The 14,582-nt window shown below is 39.9% G+C and overlaps 1 protein-coding gene across 1 annotated transcript; it reads right to left on the reverse strand.

Moving 5' to 3' along the window:
- Positions 1–8,566: 8,566 nt before the first annotated feature.
- Positions 8,567–14,475, reverse strand: bmp10l (bone morphogenetic protein 10, like). The gene is made up of 3 exons (XM_077736984.1): positions 12,239–14,475; positions 10,392–12,193; positions 8,567–9,790 (listed from the first exon to the last, which is right to left on the reverse strand). Exons 2-3 carry the CDS (start codon positions 10,696–10,698, stop codon positions 8,853–8,855), a joined length of 1,245 nt encoding a protein of 414 aa, XP_077593110.1. The 5' UTR covers positions 10,699–12,193; positions 12,239–14,475; the 3' UTR covers positions 8,567–8,852.
- Positions 14,476–14,582: the final 107 nt, after the last annotated feature.

Here is a 14,582-nt window from a genome sequence, read left to right on the forward strand (position 1 = left end):
AATTGGAATTGAACTAGAAGATGAATTGCTCTATTCGTCGATCGACCACTTGTTGTGAATGTTGCACTAAAAGAAGAAGAACACCAGTGGCACATTTTATGTTTATCCTGAAATTTCACCTATAATCACAATACCGCAGACCCTCACATTTTCCCAGTTGTGCAACCCGAATTGGCCTTTTTTTGAACCTATCTCCGCCCATTATTTGCCTCCACGTATTGGCCTTTTCCCTTTTTAATTGCAGAACATTCTGCATAGTTTTTTTTTAAATTTTGAACCCAATCCAAAGTAATTTGTGATTTAACCAAATCACGTTTGTTTTTATCCAGTAAGTATGGCAAATTCACATTTTGGGGGTAGTATATTTGAAAATGCAGTGGCAAAAAATATTCTATTTAAAAGCATCTATTTATTTCCAATAGCCGATCCCCCACTTGAAATTTAAAGCCTACGCTTATTTTCGTTTCAACTTTTTGTGAAATCCCTTTTGTTTGTTTCTGTTCTACACAATGGGGGGGGAATCTAATTCTAAGTTTCAGTTCTCTGCAGACTGTTACGATTTCCAATATTTTTGGGAAATCCCAGCATTTTTTTTTTGTTTTAACCCAATGGCATTTATTCAAGAAAATCAGAATTACACTGCACACCACCAAACTAAATTGTTGCCAAAAAAAATTGGACATACAAGTCAATAATTTCACTTGATCAGATCCCTCTAGTTACTTTGTAAGTGGATCACTGAGTTATTGCAACTATTATTTAAGGATTGTACATTCAGAGTCTGACCAGCTGTAGCCTTCTAACCACAAGCTGCATCAAAAAAAAAAAAGCTTTTTCACCCCTGGGTCCAAGACGGACCCCAATCCCCACCCGTAGGAATATGCGCACTGCCGCTGCTACTCTTGTAAATAGAAGTCAGGCCGACTAGCCCGTAAATAACCCCCCCCCTCCCCCTGCTAGTCTATTATGCACTCCGTTTAGTATAACGTTTGCCTTTTGTCCATGTAATCATTAAACACTGGACGCGTCTCCCGCCCACCTCTTACTCCGTTATTTTGTGGTCTTATGTCTTAATCAAATCTTGCGGACGACTAGAACAATTTTTAAAAATAAAAAAAAATTAAAAAAAAATAGGTGGCTGAGGGAGAGCCAATAGTCGTTGTGCCATGTTACAGAGCAGAAGGAATGTCAGGGATTTAATGTACCTCGGCTTTATCACAGTGCCTTATCCTTACATGCAGCTGTCACCAGAGTCCACACACACACACACACCCCAATGCGCCCCCTGACTTTTTTTGGGGGTGGGGGGCTCTGCACCCTGCATTGCTACACCCTCTTTTTGGCTCGCTTCTTACTATTCATTTTGTTTGGCTGCATCCCATCCACAGAGACGGCTTTCTGCCAACTTGAGCTCAAGATTTGGACGTTTCGCACCGACGAAAAGCCGCCTCAGACGTGGCCTGTTGCTTTGGTCCAGATTAACGCCACTAAGCTCTTTAATTCTCTCAATCACGTCTCAGTGGTTAGTCCTTCACTCCATTTTTTTTATTGCCCACTGATTTTACCTTCTGCCCACCAATCCTTACTTTCCACTGTACGACATTGGCATTCACTTTCGCCCTTTGTGGCAAACTCACGACAAACATTTAGAGCGAAGCACGTGCGGAAACAGGAAGGCCATTTTTTTTTGTTTCATGCGTCGTTGGAATACATCCATCAGTCAGTCACCCTACCTCAAACCAGCGGTGCCAGCCACCTGTGCCGCATAGCCTGTCCAAACCTTATTTCCCCACCACGCACGTTAAACTATCGCCACTGTGCTGAATAGAGGAAAGAAAATCCACTTTTTCGTTGCACCTCTTACACATGTTGGCTTTTGTTTTTGTTTTTTTACATCCATCAAACAAACCCCTTCTTTGGTCATCTTTGTACAGAACAGACCAAAAGTAATATTTTCTGATATTGAAAGAGATATATGAATTTAGATCTATATGTATAGTATATATACAATGCTTCTACTCTACTTTTACTGATTGTGGACGTTTTTGCGAGGTAGCTGTGTGAAGTGGATTGAAAAGTGAAAAAGGCAAATGGAATTGGACCATCTATACTTGAACTGTTTAAAGCCTGCTATGATGTGGACACTACTGAGATTAATCCTCCTAAAGGGAAAACTGTTATTTTAATTCATATGTATTTATTGATATTTATTATGTGTACCACACAGTCCGTGTCGTAGTTAAGGGACGACAGAAATAGCCGACGGGATGACTTTTCGGGACGATTTGTTTAGTTGTAATTGGTCGGGAAGGGGTCGAGATAGAAGTCAGATAGGACCGCACTAGATCATTGCCTTACTCCAAATTTTAGGGGAGACTTTCAGTGGTTTCAGTGTAAATCTTCACTCCCTTCTTGTATAAAAATCCACAACACGTTTGATGGTAAAACTTTTGTATTTGTGCCTGACATGAGGAGGAAAAAGTAAGGCTTTGCTTTCTTTAAATCGTACGGATGTGCTTTGGGATCATCAAGTGCTTTTCGGTCTGTGCTGCTAGAAACTGTTGGTTCATTTCTTTTTTTTCTTCTTTTTTTTTGCCCAATAAACTTTAGTGCCAGGCAGTGATTTTTATTATTTTTATTTTTTACTGTTATTGCTGCCAATGCAACTCATTTCATTGTGTTGCCGCTAAAGACCTGTTTGTAGGAGCTGAAAATTTACAAGCAGAAAACACTTCAAAAAGTTGAAAATGACAAAAAAAATGATAAAAAAAACAGACGACAGGCAGCTTCACTTGACCCTCAGCAACACTCCAGTGCCTTTAACTCGGTCGGCTCCATCCCAAACTTGACAGATGGACGCCCTCGATAGACATTTTGTTGTGCCGATGGGAGGCCGAGGCAGCATGGGATTATTATTTATTATTCATAATGGTTGTTAATGGTTGTGGTGGATAAAAAGCCTCTTTTTATTTCATTGTACAGAACTATGGACAGAAGTCACCATAAGTAATATTTAGGTTTGTTTCACTAATTCATTATAATGGTGACATTTTTATTTAGTTTAGGTTTTTTTGTTTGTTATTTTGGGTGGGGAGGGGGGTTTCGCTGTGGTTGTATTTGAATGTTGAAGTGCCATCGGACTGTCTTTGTAGTAAGTTTATCTGTAGCACGTTTAAATGCAAGCACAAGCATTTTGGCAAGAGGCGTTTTTTCATTTTTTTTGATTGTTTTTTTCCTCCTGATTTCAGCTGAGATTTAAAATGTAAATACCCCCAAGTGAAGGTATATTTATTCGTCTTGATTAGCAATTTTGGGGCTACAATGTATACACCCTACCCGGCCTTTGTTTAATCATGTATATCTAATATACCCACACAATTTCCTTGTCTTTTCTCTGTGTGCTGTTGTTTATATATACATATATATATCTTTTCAATTTGGCAAGCGTGTAGGGTGATTTGTATTGTTGTATTTTGCATAAAATAACCGGGGGACTTTTATATTTATAAAGATTTAGTGTGTCGTATTGCTGACTATAGAAACTATCAAAAAGACACATGTAGTTTGTTTTTTCTGAATATTTCAGATCTCAGCTCAGGCTAGCTTCTTAGTGTTGCTCCCCTCCTCCTACAACTTTGTGACTGTCTTTGCGGTAATAAACATTTTCTTGTCCAAAACGCAGTGGCGGGCCGTGCATTTCTCACTTAATGCTACGTCTGAATCAATTCAACCCTCAATCATTATTTTATGGCTATCAAACATTTACTGCAGCTAAAGGTGTGTTTAGCGTGTCATCCTCACAGTAGGGGACTTGGGTTCTAATCCAGCTCGGTCTAAATGTGTGGAGTTTGCATGTTCTCCCCAGGCCTGTGTGGGTTTTCTCTGGGTACGCTGGTTTCCCCCCACATTCCACAAGACTATTTATTTGTAGTCAAGACCTTCTAATGATGACAAACTCTAAGAGTGTGGTGGTCCAGTGGATAAATTATCAATCTCCCACATCTATGGTCCTGGGTTCAAACCCTAGTGCATGCAAAGATTTTCCCACTATTATTCAGGAAAATGAATGGGATGAGAGTACAAGTACTACTGCTTTCCCTCACACGGTGGTGGCCCAGTGGATAAGTCATCAGTCTACCATACGTGTGGCCCTGGGTTCAAATCCAAGTGCCTGCAAAATTTTTCCCCAATATTGCTCAGGTAAATGAATGAGATAAAAGTAAAAGTACTACTGCTTTCTCTCGCAGGGTGGGGGCCCAGTGGTTAAGTCATCGGTTTCCCACCTCTGAGGTGGCAAGCGGTCGAGAACGCGACATAAAGTGGCCCCTACCAACTGCTAGTTCGCCACCTCCTGACGCTGTTTTTTTGTCTCCGTGTCATCCGGCTTGTTTTGGGATGCACTGCGGGATGTGGCCGGCGTCAAATGATGTACATAAAGAAAGAAAGGTGCCTTGCAATTGTATTTATTAAGAGGTATTAAAATCAAGGACTGTGCTTAAAGAGTTTATGCCATGTATAATTTGTGGAAAGCTTTTCAGTGCATTTTGGAAGCATCTTGTTTTATTTTATTTTTTTAAGATAAAATGGATATTTTTGGTTTGTCTAATCAAACTTTGGATAATGTTAAAATAAAGATTTTAATATTGAATGCAAGCCTTCACTCAAAACTTTCCTGTAAAACATTGCCATGCTTATCTTAGTAAGGCGTTTTTTAACATTAAAAATGACATGGGCTGAATTAGTACCAATAACTGGTCGAATGACATCTCGAAACCGACCAATGAACAAAACGTCGAGCATCAAACAGGAAGCAGCAGTGGCGTGACGACGAGGTGATGACGTAGTATATAGGAAGTAAACGGACCAATAGCTAGGACCCAGGAACAACTCGAAAGTTTCGAGCAGCCGCTGGGTCCTAAAGCCCGACGAGTTTTGGTCTTTATTTTAATTCGTTCGTTTCAAGTCAAAAACTGCTTTCTCTGTACGGAGGCCGCCTGATTTTGTTACTAATCGGTCCGTTGCGAGTTGAAAGGTGCTTCCTCTGTTCGGTGGCCCCCAGGTGCTAATATTCGACGTTTAACTTACTGATCCGTTTCGAGAAAAAACGGGGCAAAACGAAAAGACTCGGGCGTTAGGACCCAGCGGACACCGACCCAAAATGGCAGCTTTTCAACCCTTTTTGATTGGTGTCCGCTGGGTCCTAACGCCCGAGTCTTTTCGTTTTGCACCGTTTTTTTTCGAAACTGATCAGTAAATAAAACGTCAAATATTAGCACCCAGGGGCCACCGAACAGAGGAATCATTTATCAACTCGCAACGGACCAATTAGTAACAAAAGCAGGCGGCCTCCGTACAGAGAAAGCAGTTTTTGACTTGAAACGAACGAATTAAAATAAAGACCAAAAACTCGTCGGGCTTTAGGACCCAGCGGCTGCTCGAAACTTTCGAGTTGTTCCCGGGTCCTAGCTATTGGTCCGTTTACTTCCTATATACTACGTCATCACCTCGTCGTCACGCCACGGGAAAAAACGGGGCAAAACGAAAAGACTCGGGCGTTAGGACCCAGCGGACACCGAACAAAAAAGGCAGTTTTTCAACCCTTTTTGCTCGGTGTCCGCTGGGTCCTAACGCCCGAGTTTTTTCGTTTTGCACCCTTTTTTTCTCAAAACGGACCAGGTCGAAAACTGCTTTCGTTGTTCGTTTGCCGCCTGGTTTTGTTACTTATTGGTCTGTTTCGAGTTGAAAGGTGCTTCCTCTGTTCGGTGGCCCCCAGGTGCTAATATTCGACGTTTAACTTACTGATCCGTTTCGAGAAAAAACGGGGCAAAACGAAAAGACTCGGGCGTTAGGACCCAGCGGACACCAAACAAAAAAGGCAGTTTTTCAACCCTTTTTGCTCGGTGTCCGCTGGGTCCTAACGCCCGAGTCTTTTCGTTTTGCACCCTTTTTTTCTCAAAACGGACCAGGTCGAAAACTGCTTTCGGTGTTCGTTTGCCGCCTGGTTTTGATACTTATTGGTCTGTTTCGAGTTGGAAGGTGCTTCCTCTGTTCGGTGGCCCCTGGGTACTCATATTTGACGTTTTACTGACTGATCCGTTTCGAGAAAAAACGGTGCAAAACGAAAAGAGTCAGGCGTTAGGACCCAGCGGCCACCGAAGAGGAAGCAGTTGAGTGACGTCGACGTGTTTACTTGACGGTCTTTAAAAAATGATCATGTATATAGATAGTAAATTGCTATTTAGTAAAGCTTTCTTTCTAACCAAAAACGACTATGTATACTATTTTTTCTTACAAAGAAATTACTAAAGTAAGAAAGCCGGGATGCGTATAAAAGACAATATACACTATGCATGCCGGCTTCCAGCACTTTTACCTTCTGTCCTCTGGGAGGCGGTAAAAAGCCATAACTGCAAAGATGACGACTCAAGGACAGTTACTTTCCATAAATTGTAACCATACTCAAATCTATTGATTATCTATCTTCGGCAGTTCGGAATAAAACCTTTTAATGAAAAGTATGACTAAGTGTTTAATATAAATTAAAAAGTTTTTTTTTCTTATTCCATTTTCTGAACTACTTGGTGTAGTGATCAGCCAAGTGACAGCAGGGGGGATCGAACCCAGGTCCCCCGGACGGGAGTCCAGTGAAATAACCTCGGCCCCAACCAACTGACCACACTTTCTTTAGTAATCATTTGAGTGTCTTGACAAGAAGTACACAGAAACAATTAAGTGAAAATCTGTGCTGACCGGGAAGCAAACCCTGGTCTCCCACATGTGAGGCAGGTGAGTTAACCTCTAGGTCACAAATTGGCCACACTTCACGGTGTCATTATTGCAAGGTTTTGACTACACATATATATAAACAACTAAGCTTCCAATGACCATGTATAAGTGGGGCACTAGTTGGTGTAGCTTTTGGTGTCTAAGTGGCAGCCTGGGGGCCAAATCTGGCCTGCTGCATCTTTTGCGCGGCCGGAGAAAGTAAATCATGAGTTACAACTTTCTGTTTTAGGATTTTTTTTTTAAAAGCACAATGTACCGCAGGTTCGAACCGGGAGAGTAAACCACTACACCATTAATTGGCCACACTTTGTCATTATTGTAAGGTTTTGACTACAAAATATAGAAACAACTAAGGGAAAACATAAAATACATAGATCGTAAACACAGAATATAGATGAATAAAATGGACAGGATTTTCCGGGATGTGTCTTGGATTGAAATCGGACATAGTTGACATCCACTTGCCTTACTGGAAGTAGAGTACTGTTTCCAAAGTGCTATTCCACCATTGTTGTTATCTTCTTCTTCCTACTGTTAACAGCACCAGTTAAGTGATGATGTGCCACATCATTTTTTTTCCATTTTTACAGTTGTCGGGGAGCTCGATAAGATTGGAGTGACGCGCAAGGCCGAGTCAGAAAAAGGAAGTGGGAGGGCTCCGAGGTCAACCTGACGACGGGGTCGCCAAAAGAACGCTGGCATTGCGGACCAGGAATCTGACACCACCCTCTCACAAACGTTGCCACTTGGAGCGGCGTCCCGGCCTGAGTGACGGCCCACAGGACTCCAGGCTCTGACACCTTGTTATCGTTGCGGCATGGCGGCGGGCAAAGAGGCCCGTCGGGCATGTGATGCAAGAGGGGAAGAAAGGGATTAGGGTTGTCAGGCGATAAATTCTATCAAATATGTTCACAGTTTGTGTTTATTTTCCACATGTATATATACACATATAAATATGTGTATATATACATATATAAATATGTACAAGGACATACATATTGCACAGGCACCGTAATGCAAAACCAACAAATGCCTTTTGACACTATGATTGAATGCTACCAAAGCATAATTATTTGTCACTTTTATAATCTAACTGCAAGGTTTACAAATAAACAATTACAACCACACAATTTAAAAGTGCCACTGATTAACTAACTAATAAAGCTCACATGTTTCAGCCATTTCATTGCATCTTTTTTTTTAAAATTTCTTTCTAATACTGAAATCATCTCAAAAGGTTTGAAACTAAATAAACTTTGAAATTATGGCTAAAAAGTTTAAAAATGAATCCCACAAGTACATGTGGAAGGAAGGAAAACCTCATCTGGCATACGTAGTAGGTATGTACTCTAAACTTTTAAATATTATGATTATAAACTACAACAAAAAAAGCATATACTCTGCCAAGATATCTATATTACATTAAATAATAATAAAAGCCATAGATCTGCATTTATACAATTTACACAATGTCTCATTCATGTTAGATATAATGTGACTACAGTAAAGTTTCCCAAGCAGTGTGCCTCTATTTTCAGCCAATCAGATTCAATCATATTTCGCCTATGGAATTTTGGCAGTAATTTCATGCCATGCAGATGTGCAGCAGGAAATTATAATAAGAAGTCATACGTTGTAATATTCACAAAAAATATGTGATATCGATGGTCGTTTCATTACATATTTTGACATTACATGAAGCAGAAGTTGCTTGATTTATGAGCTTCATCTTTGAATTAATATTGGGAGAAAAACACTTGTAAAATTATGAGATTAAAATTATGAGATTAAAATAACTATATTACGAATTTCTACATCACATTGACCAGAAGTTGTTTAGCGCCCTCAGACTTAACAAAAAAAAGGTCAAAGTGAAAGATTTGAATACTTTTTTTGTTTGTTTGGTTCCTGTCTTTTAAAACTCCAAAATGTTGGGAAACACTAGAACTACAGTGTGGATACAACAAGCATACGTTAGAATCCATCAGTGCAAAGTCTCTAGTTTTGTGCGTGTAAGGGTGGGCATGTGTGTGTCTGCATGGGTGTGTGTGTGTGTGTGTGTGACACTATCTACAGCCACACTCTGTCACTACCATGCCCTCATATTTGTGGTTGAAGGTGATCACCCCGTTATCATAATAAAGGAGTGAAATTGGCTCCAGTTTAGTGGGTACACAGCAGGCACGCGATGCCCTCTCTGGACTCTTAACACTCAGTAGTGTCTGCACGACGGCATGTTTGGTGGGTGAGACCTCGGAGGTCATGGGTGGACTACATACTCCGATGCACCTGTAAGCCTCGTAGCCCACCGGTTGGATGATCCACGTATCCCAGCCGATATCTTTAAAATCCACAAAAAGCGGAGTTCTCTTGCATGGTTCGTTCTTTGCGCCGCGGCGGATCCGAGCCGGGCTTTCAAAGATGAGTTTGGGTTCGTCCCATTTGCCGCGGATAAACGGACTTTGTTCGCCATTGTCGGCGTGAGCTTTCTCGGGCGTGTCGTCACGTTGGTTCGGATCGTCTGAAAAAACAATCATGGCCGCGTTGTGTTTTTCCCCAACGTGACGCTCTATGTCAATCAGGTCCTGGCTCTCCGCCCACGTGTCCGACTCCTCCGGCCCTAAGATGGCAACGCGGACCTCGAGCTTCAGTGGCGCTCGGCCATAAATCTGCCAGAGCCCCACCGCGCCACTCATGTCCAAGGAGACCCAGCTCTTGTCCTTGGCGTGGATGTGTTTGGTCACTAGTTCCTCCAGGTTACCGCTATCCTCCTGACTCCGCCTTCCGACCTCATTTCTGACCTCACCGGTGCAAACTATGCCGTCGTGCACTTTGTAGATGGTCACTTTGCACTCTCGGCTGGCGAAATGTCTTTGGGCCTTCCGGACCAGGGTGAAAAGCCGGAGTTCGGCTAGGGTGACGTGTTCGTGGCTCGGCACGGAAATGTTGAAGAGCAATGGATAGGTCCTCACACCAGTAGCCGCCACTCTGTACGATGAAGAATCTGAAAATATCAACAAGAATCCATTGAGGTTTAAAGTCTAGGTTTTAGCCTCCAAAATACTGCATTTAAAATAGCTATGAAATGGATAGCATGTAAAAAAAAGTACACTAACGTCATTTTATTCATTCATTCATTTTACATACCGTTTATCCTCACAAGTGTTATGGTTTCTGGTTGTGACATCACAGCAATGATAATCAATTTTGGTTGTGACATCACAGCAATGATAATCAATTCTGGTTGTGACATCACAGAAATTATAAGCAATTCTGGTTGTGACATCACAGAAATGATAACCAATTCTAGTAGTGACATCAAAACCAGAATTGATGATCATTTCTAGCTTTCTAATGCTGCACTAGCTAGTATATGTGCATTGAATATTCCCTGAAGTGGTACTGTCTAAGAAGCTGATTAATAAGTAAATCAAATAAGATGTATTTTATTCTAACCTTGCCCTGAGATACTTCAACTTCTCACAATCCAAAGCATAACGCATACAATCATACCATTAAAATTCCAAATGAAAATATCACCAAACCCATTTTTCAAAAAAGCACAATTGTTCAGTATTGTGAGCTTTTTCTTAGTGAAAGAGTACCTTCGTTCTTGAAACTGCGAACAATGTTGGCCGAGGTCACGGGCGTGCGGCCGTTGGCAAATCGGTCGAAGAGTTCCAGCATATATTCTTGTGGCTCCCTCGGGAAGACTAGGGGCTTCTTTTCTGGCTTCCTTGGGCCCGTTTGGTTCAGTTTCGACAGAAAATTACTGAGGAATTCTTGAGTGTCAAACAAGGCACTATCGCGCGCATCTCCAATAGGCGAAGAAGGCCCAACAGGTCCGCTGGAGCTCAGGGTGGCCAACGTGACAAGAAGGACACTCGTAAGGATTTCCGACTCGGGGGCCATGTTGTAAGCTTATCCAAAAAGTCGCAGATAAGGAATGGCGGTGAAAGGATTCAACCGTGGGCAATGCGCAAAGAACCGGCGTCGGGGGCCTAGCAAAACCAGCTTTGCCCTTGTTGAAGGCGTGCTTTGGTTCTGAGGGCAGGGTTGTGTTGTCCAATGTGTACTGCTGACACGTTTGGAGATGTCATGAGGGTCCTTGGCCCTCCTCTAAAACACCCAACCCACCCACTACATGGCACTCATGCCTATCCTAACTCTTACGTCTCTTCTCAAAGTGCTGGAGGAGTACTTTCGTAGTTTTTTGGTTCTGTGCCTAATCTGAGCATAAATTAATGGCAATGTTTACCTATAAAAAACAGATATCTTAGAATTTCATTCACTATAATAAGGGGAAAGGGCAATTTGGGGTTAGAAAAACACAACAACTCAACGATAACGCATGATCAACACAAAAAAATTGTTACAAAAATACTGCGTATACTCAAATGATCTCCCAGTTCGTTGAGGTTTGGGATCGTTTGCATATTTTGCAAAAGAATTGATAGAAAATACATACTCAAACCAGAAAAATAATGCCAAAACCAAGTTCCTCTATGCCATTTAAATTATACTAGATATTTAATCTACATGCAATTTCATGGTAATATTTTGCCACCTGTATAGTATATCATATTACTATTTATTTTTGTGGAGTCTTCAATCTGCAATGGAATATCAGCGCTTTTCATGTTGTAGTGTTATCACTTTGAATTATTTGCAAGCATCCTATCTCGATGATGACTCATGACATTATTTGCTCTATTATCATTTCAGGAGTACAGCTTCAGTAAATTGTTTCTTTCGTGCTACTCGGAGTCTAACAGCTAGAGATGAATTCCAAATGATTTATAGTATTTCCATGTTTACTAAACAGGTCATGTACTATTTAATATCGCCATCATTGCAAATAGCAACAAATGTGTTGAATAGTGTTGATTTTTCTAGCCTTCATGTGACATTAATTTAAAAAAAAGGTAAAATACTGTCCCTGAAATCCCCAAATGCACAGCATTTTTCACTGTGCGCATTTTCGCCAATGATAATTCCGACATAATCTGCTGCTGAGTCAGCGCTGAATCACCACACAGTGGATGCCTTTAGTAGCAAAAGTCATTAATCTTCCCGAAGGAAAATGTTGCCGCTCACAATAGTTTTGCCTTTGTCTCGTTACAAATAAATCTTCCTCATACAACAATGACAAGGGGGGGTTTAGCTTCACCATTGTGATGGTGTGCTTTGATTTGTCTGTCAAGACCTGACCACCACCTACAGTGGACTCACACCAATCTACCAATAACAATGTTAGAAGCAATGTATGCACCTCTCTGCACAAACACTCTACCTCTCCCTTCTCTCCCCAATGCACTGTATATTACACAGTATGCATTTAATATTATATTAATATAATTTTTCATAATATATAATTCATTGCAATTCAAATTCAACCTAACCCAACCTAACTAGACCTAACCCAAGTTAACCCAACATAACCCTACCTAACCATGATTTTCATATACAGTTGTGATTTTTGTACACCACTATCACTCTATATACTGTATTACATTTCTGTATATATCAATATAATTAAAACATTTCCACTGCATTTATCTGTACATACTCTTCACTAATGTATAAAAAGACATTGCATATTCATAGATGTATTCCACTCATTTTCGATGCTGTATATCCCCACAAAGATCGCAAAGGGTGCTGGATCTTATTCCAGCCAACATTGGACGGCAAGCAGAAGACATCCTGAACTGGTTTCCAGCCAATAGCAGGGCACAAGGAGACAGACAAACTTTCACCCCCACATTCATACTTAAAGACAATTTAGAGTTTTTTCTTACCTTAGCATGCATGTTTTGGTTATGTGGGAGGAAACCGGAGCACCTAGAGAAAACCCACAGAAGCTTGGGAGACCTTTTGACTGCTCACTGTATTGCCTTGCAAAACCCACAGAAGCTTGGGAGACCTTTTGACTGCTCACTGTACTGCCGTGCAAAACCCACAGAAGCTTGGGAGACCTTTTGACTGCTCACTGTACTGCCTTGCAAAACCCACAGAAGCTTGAGAGACCTTTTGACTGCTCACTGTACTGCCTTGCAATGCACATAAAGAGATGAATTAAATTTACATTAATCATGTTATCCTCTGTTATAGGAAAACCAAAGTGCAGGACCCTGTTCACATAATCTGATAGCAGTAATCTAACTTTTTAATGTCTAATAATGAACCCTGAATATGCTATTCTAATATCTTGGAAGGATTGAGGAAACTAACTGCTGTTCATCATCTTAATTCAGGACAAATTAATTTAATGGGCTCAATGATGTTTTTCACACTAAAAGAGGAGAGGAAGGAGAAACCCATTTTTTAATCATAATAAAATCTTATCGTCATCCATCACTGTCAAAAGCGATAAACCATGTCGTACTTTGAATTAAAAAAATGATACTAAAATCACTTTTTTTTGATGACGGTAATTAAGCCAACATTAGGACACAATATATTATTAGATACTACTTAACATCAACAGAGGATGTTTGGCTGCATTTTAAGTGAGTGTTAGAGCTCCAAAATAACAACGAGAAAGTAATTAAGTCATTTTTTTTGTTCCAGTAAATAAGACGAAGAATGGGGATGTTCAAAAAGGATTTTGTGGAGAATGAATTGCTATTTTTTCAAAAGAAATTATGTGAGATTAATTATGTTTATCCCACTGGACATTTTTTTTAAGGACACATTTGTCCATATGGTTGGAAAAGATAAGATGGATAAGAATTAGAAATTCTGCACATAGTTTATTTTCATTCAACATCGCGCTGCAAAAAAAGGGGGCGAGCGACAAACCAGATTTGGCTTGAATGGACGTATAGGACCAATAAGTGACCAGTCGTGCAGCTCTCACGCATCTAAGATCTCTATTTTTTTTTAACATGGCTAGTAGATATAATAAATATCACAATATAAATGCATCCATTTCGATTATTAACAGTCCTTTTGTTTACACATTTACACATCTCGTCAGGAATCAAAGAAAAACGGGGTGGCAGTTTCTCAAATGGAGTTTGTGAAGACTGGTAATTACCAAATAAATCCTAGTGATGTATTGTTGTTATTTTTGGCTATTAGTCAAGAGAAAAGAAGTTTTGAGCCGTGATAATACACCATATTTTATCACCGGTGGCTTACTTTAAATATAACGTGAACCACAGATATTGGTTGATCCCAAATATTTTCACTACAATTTCTCTTTCAATCTTTCAAAGACTGAACAGTTAAGAGAAATGAATGCTAAACTAGCAGTTTTATCTGATTGAAGTACCATATTTTCCAGACTATATGTAACACCCTTTCCAAATTGCTTGGGCATGCAAATGATACTTACCCAAGTGCAAATTATATGTTTGTTTTTTTTAACCACTTACTGTTTTGTTTTTCTTGGGCTTATCTGAAAAACTGTTATTTGAACATTTGTCTACTTACCGTGTTGTTTTCCATTTTAGTATTGTTACATTATACATATTATAAATATGTATTGTGTTTTTTTTCCTCCTCATTGTCTGGTGTGACTTATTGTCCGCAAAATACGGTATTTCTGAGTGCAGAGGATCAAGATTCTCTTTGGGAGTAGTAGGTCTACTGCTTGCATATACATACTATCTTAACTGTAAGACCTCTTCACTCTGTATTTATATATAGTATATACATATATATGTACATGTATATGTGTATATATATATATATATATATATATATATATATATATATATATATATATATATATATATATATATATATATATATATATATATATATATATATATATATATATATATATA

This window comes from Stigmatopora nigra, chromosome 17, assembly GCF_051989575.1.
Source record: "Stigmatopora nigra isolate UIUO_SnigA chromosome 17, RoL_Snig_1.1, whole genome shotgun sequence".
In the NCBI taxonomy this organism is placed as follows: domain Eukaryota; kingdom Metazoa; phylum Chordata; class Actinopteri; order Syngnathiformes; family Syngnathidae; genus Stigmatopora; species Stigmatopora nigra.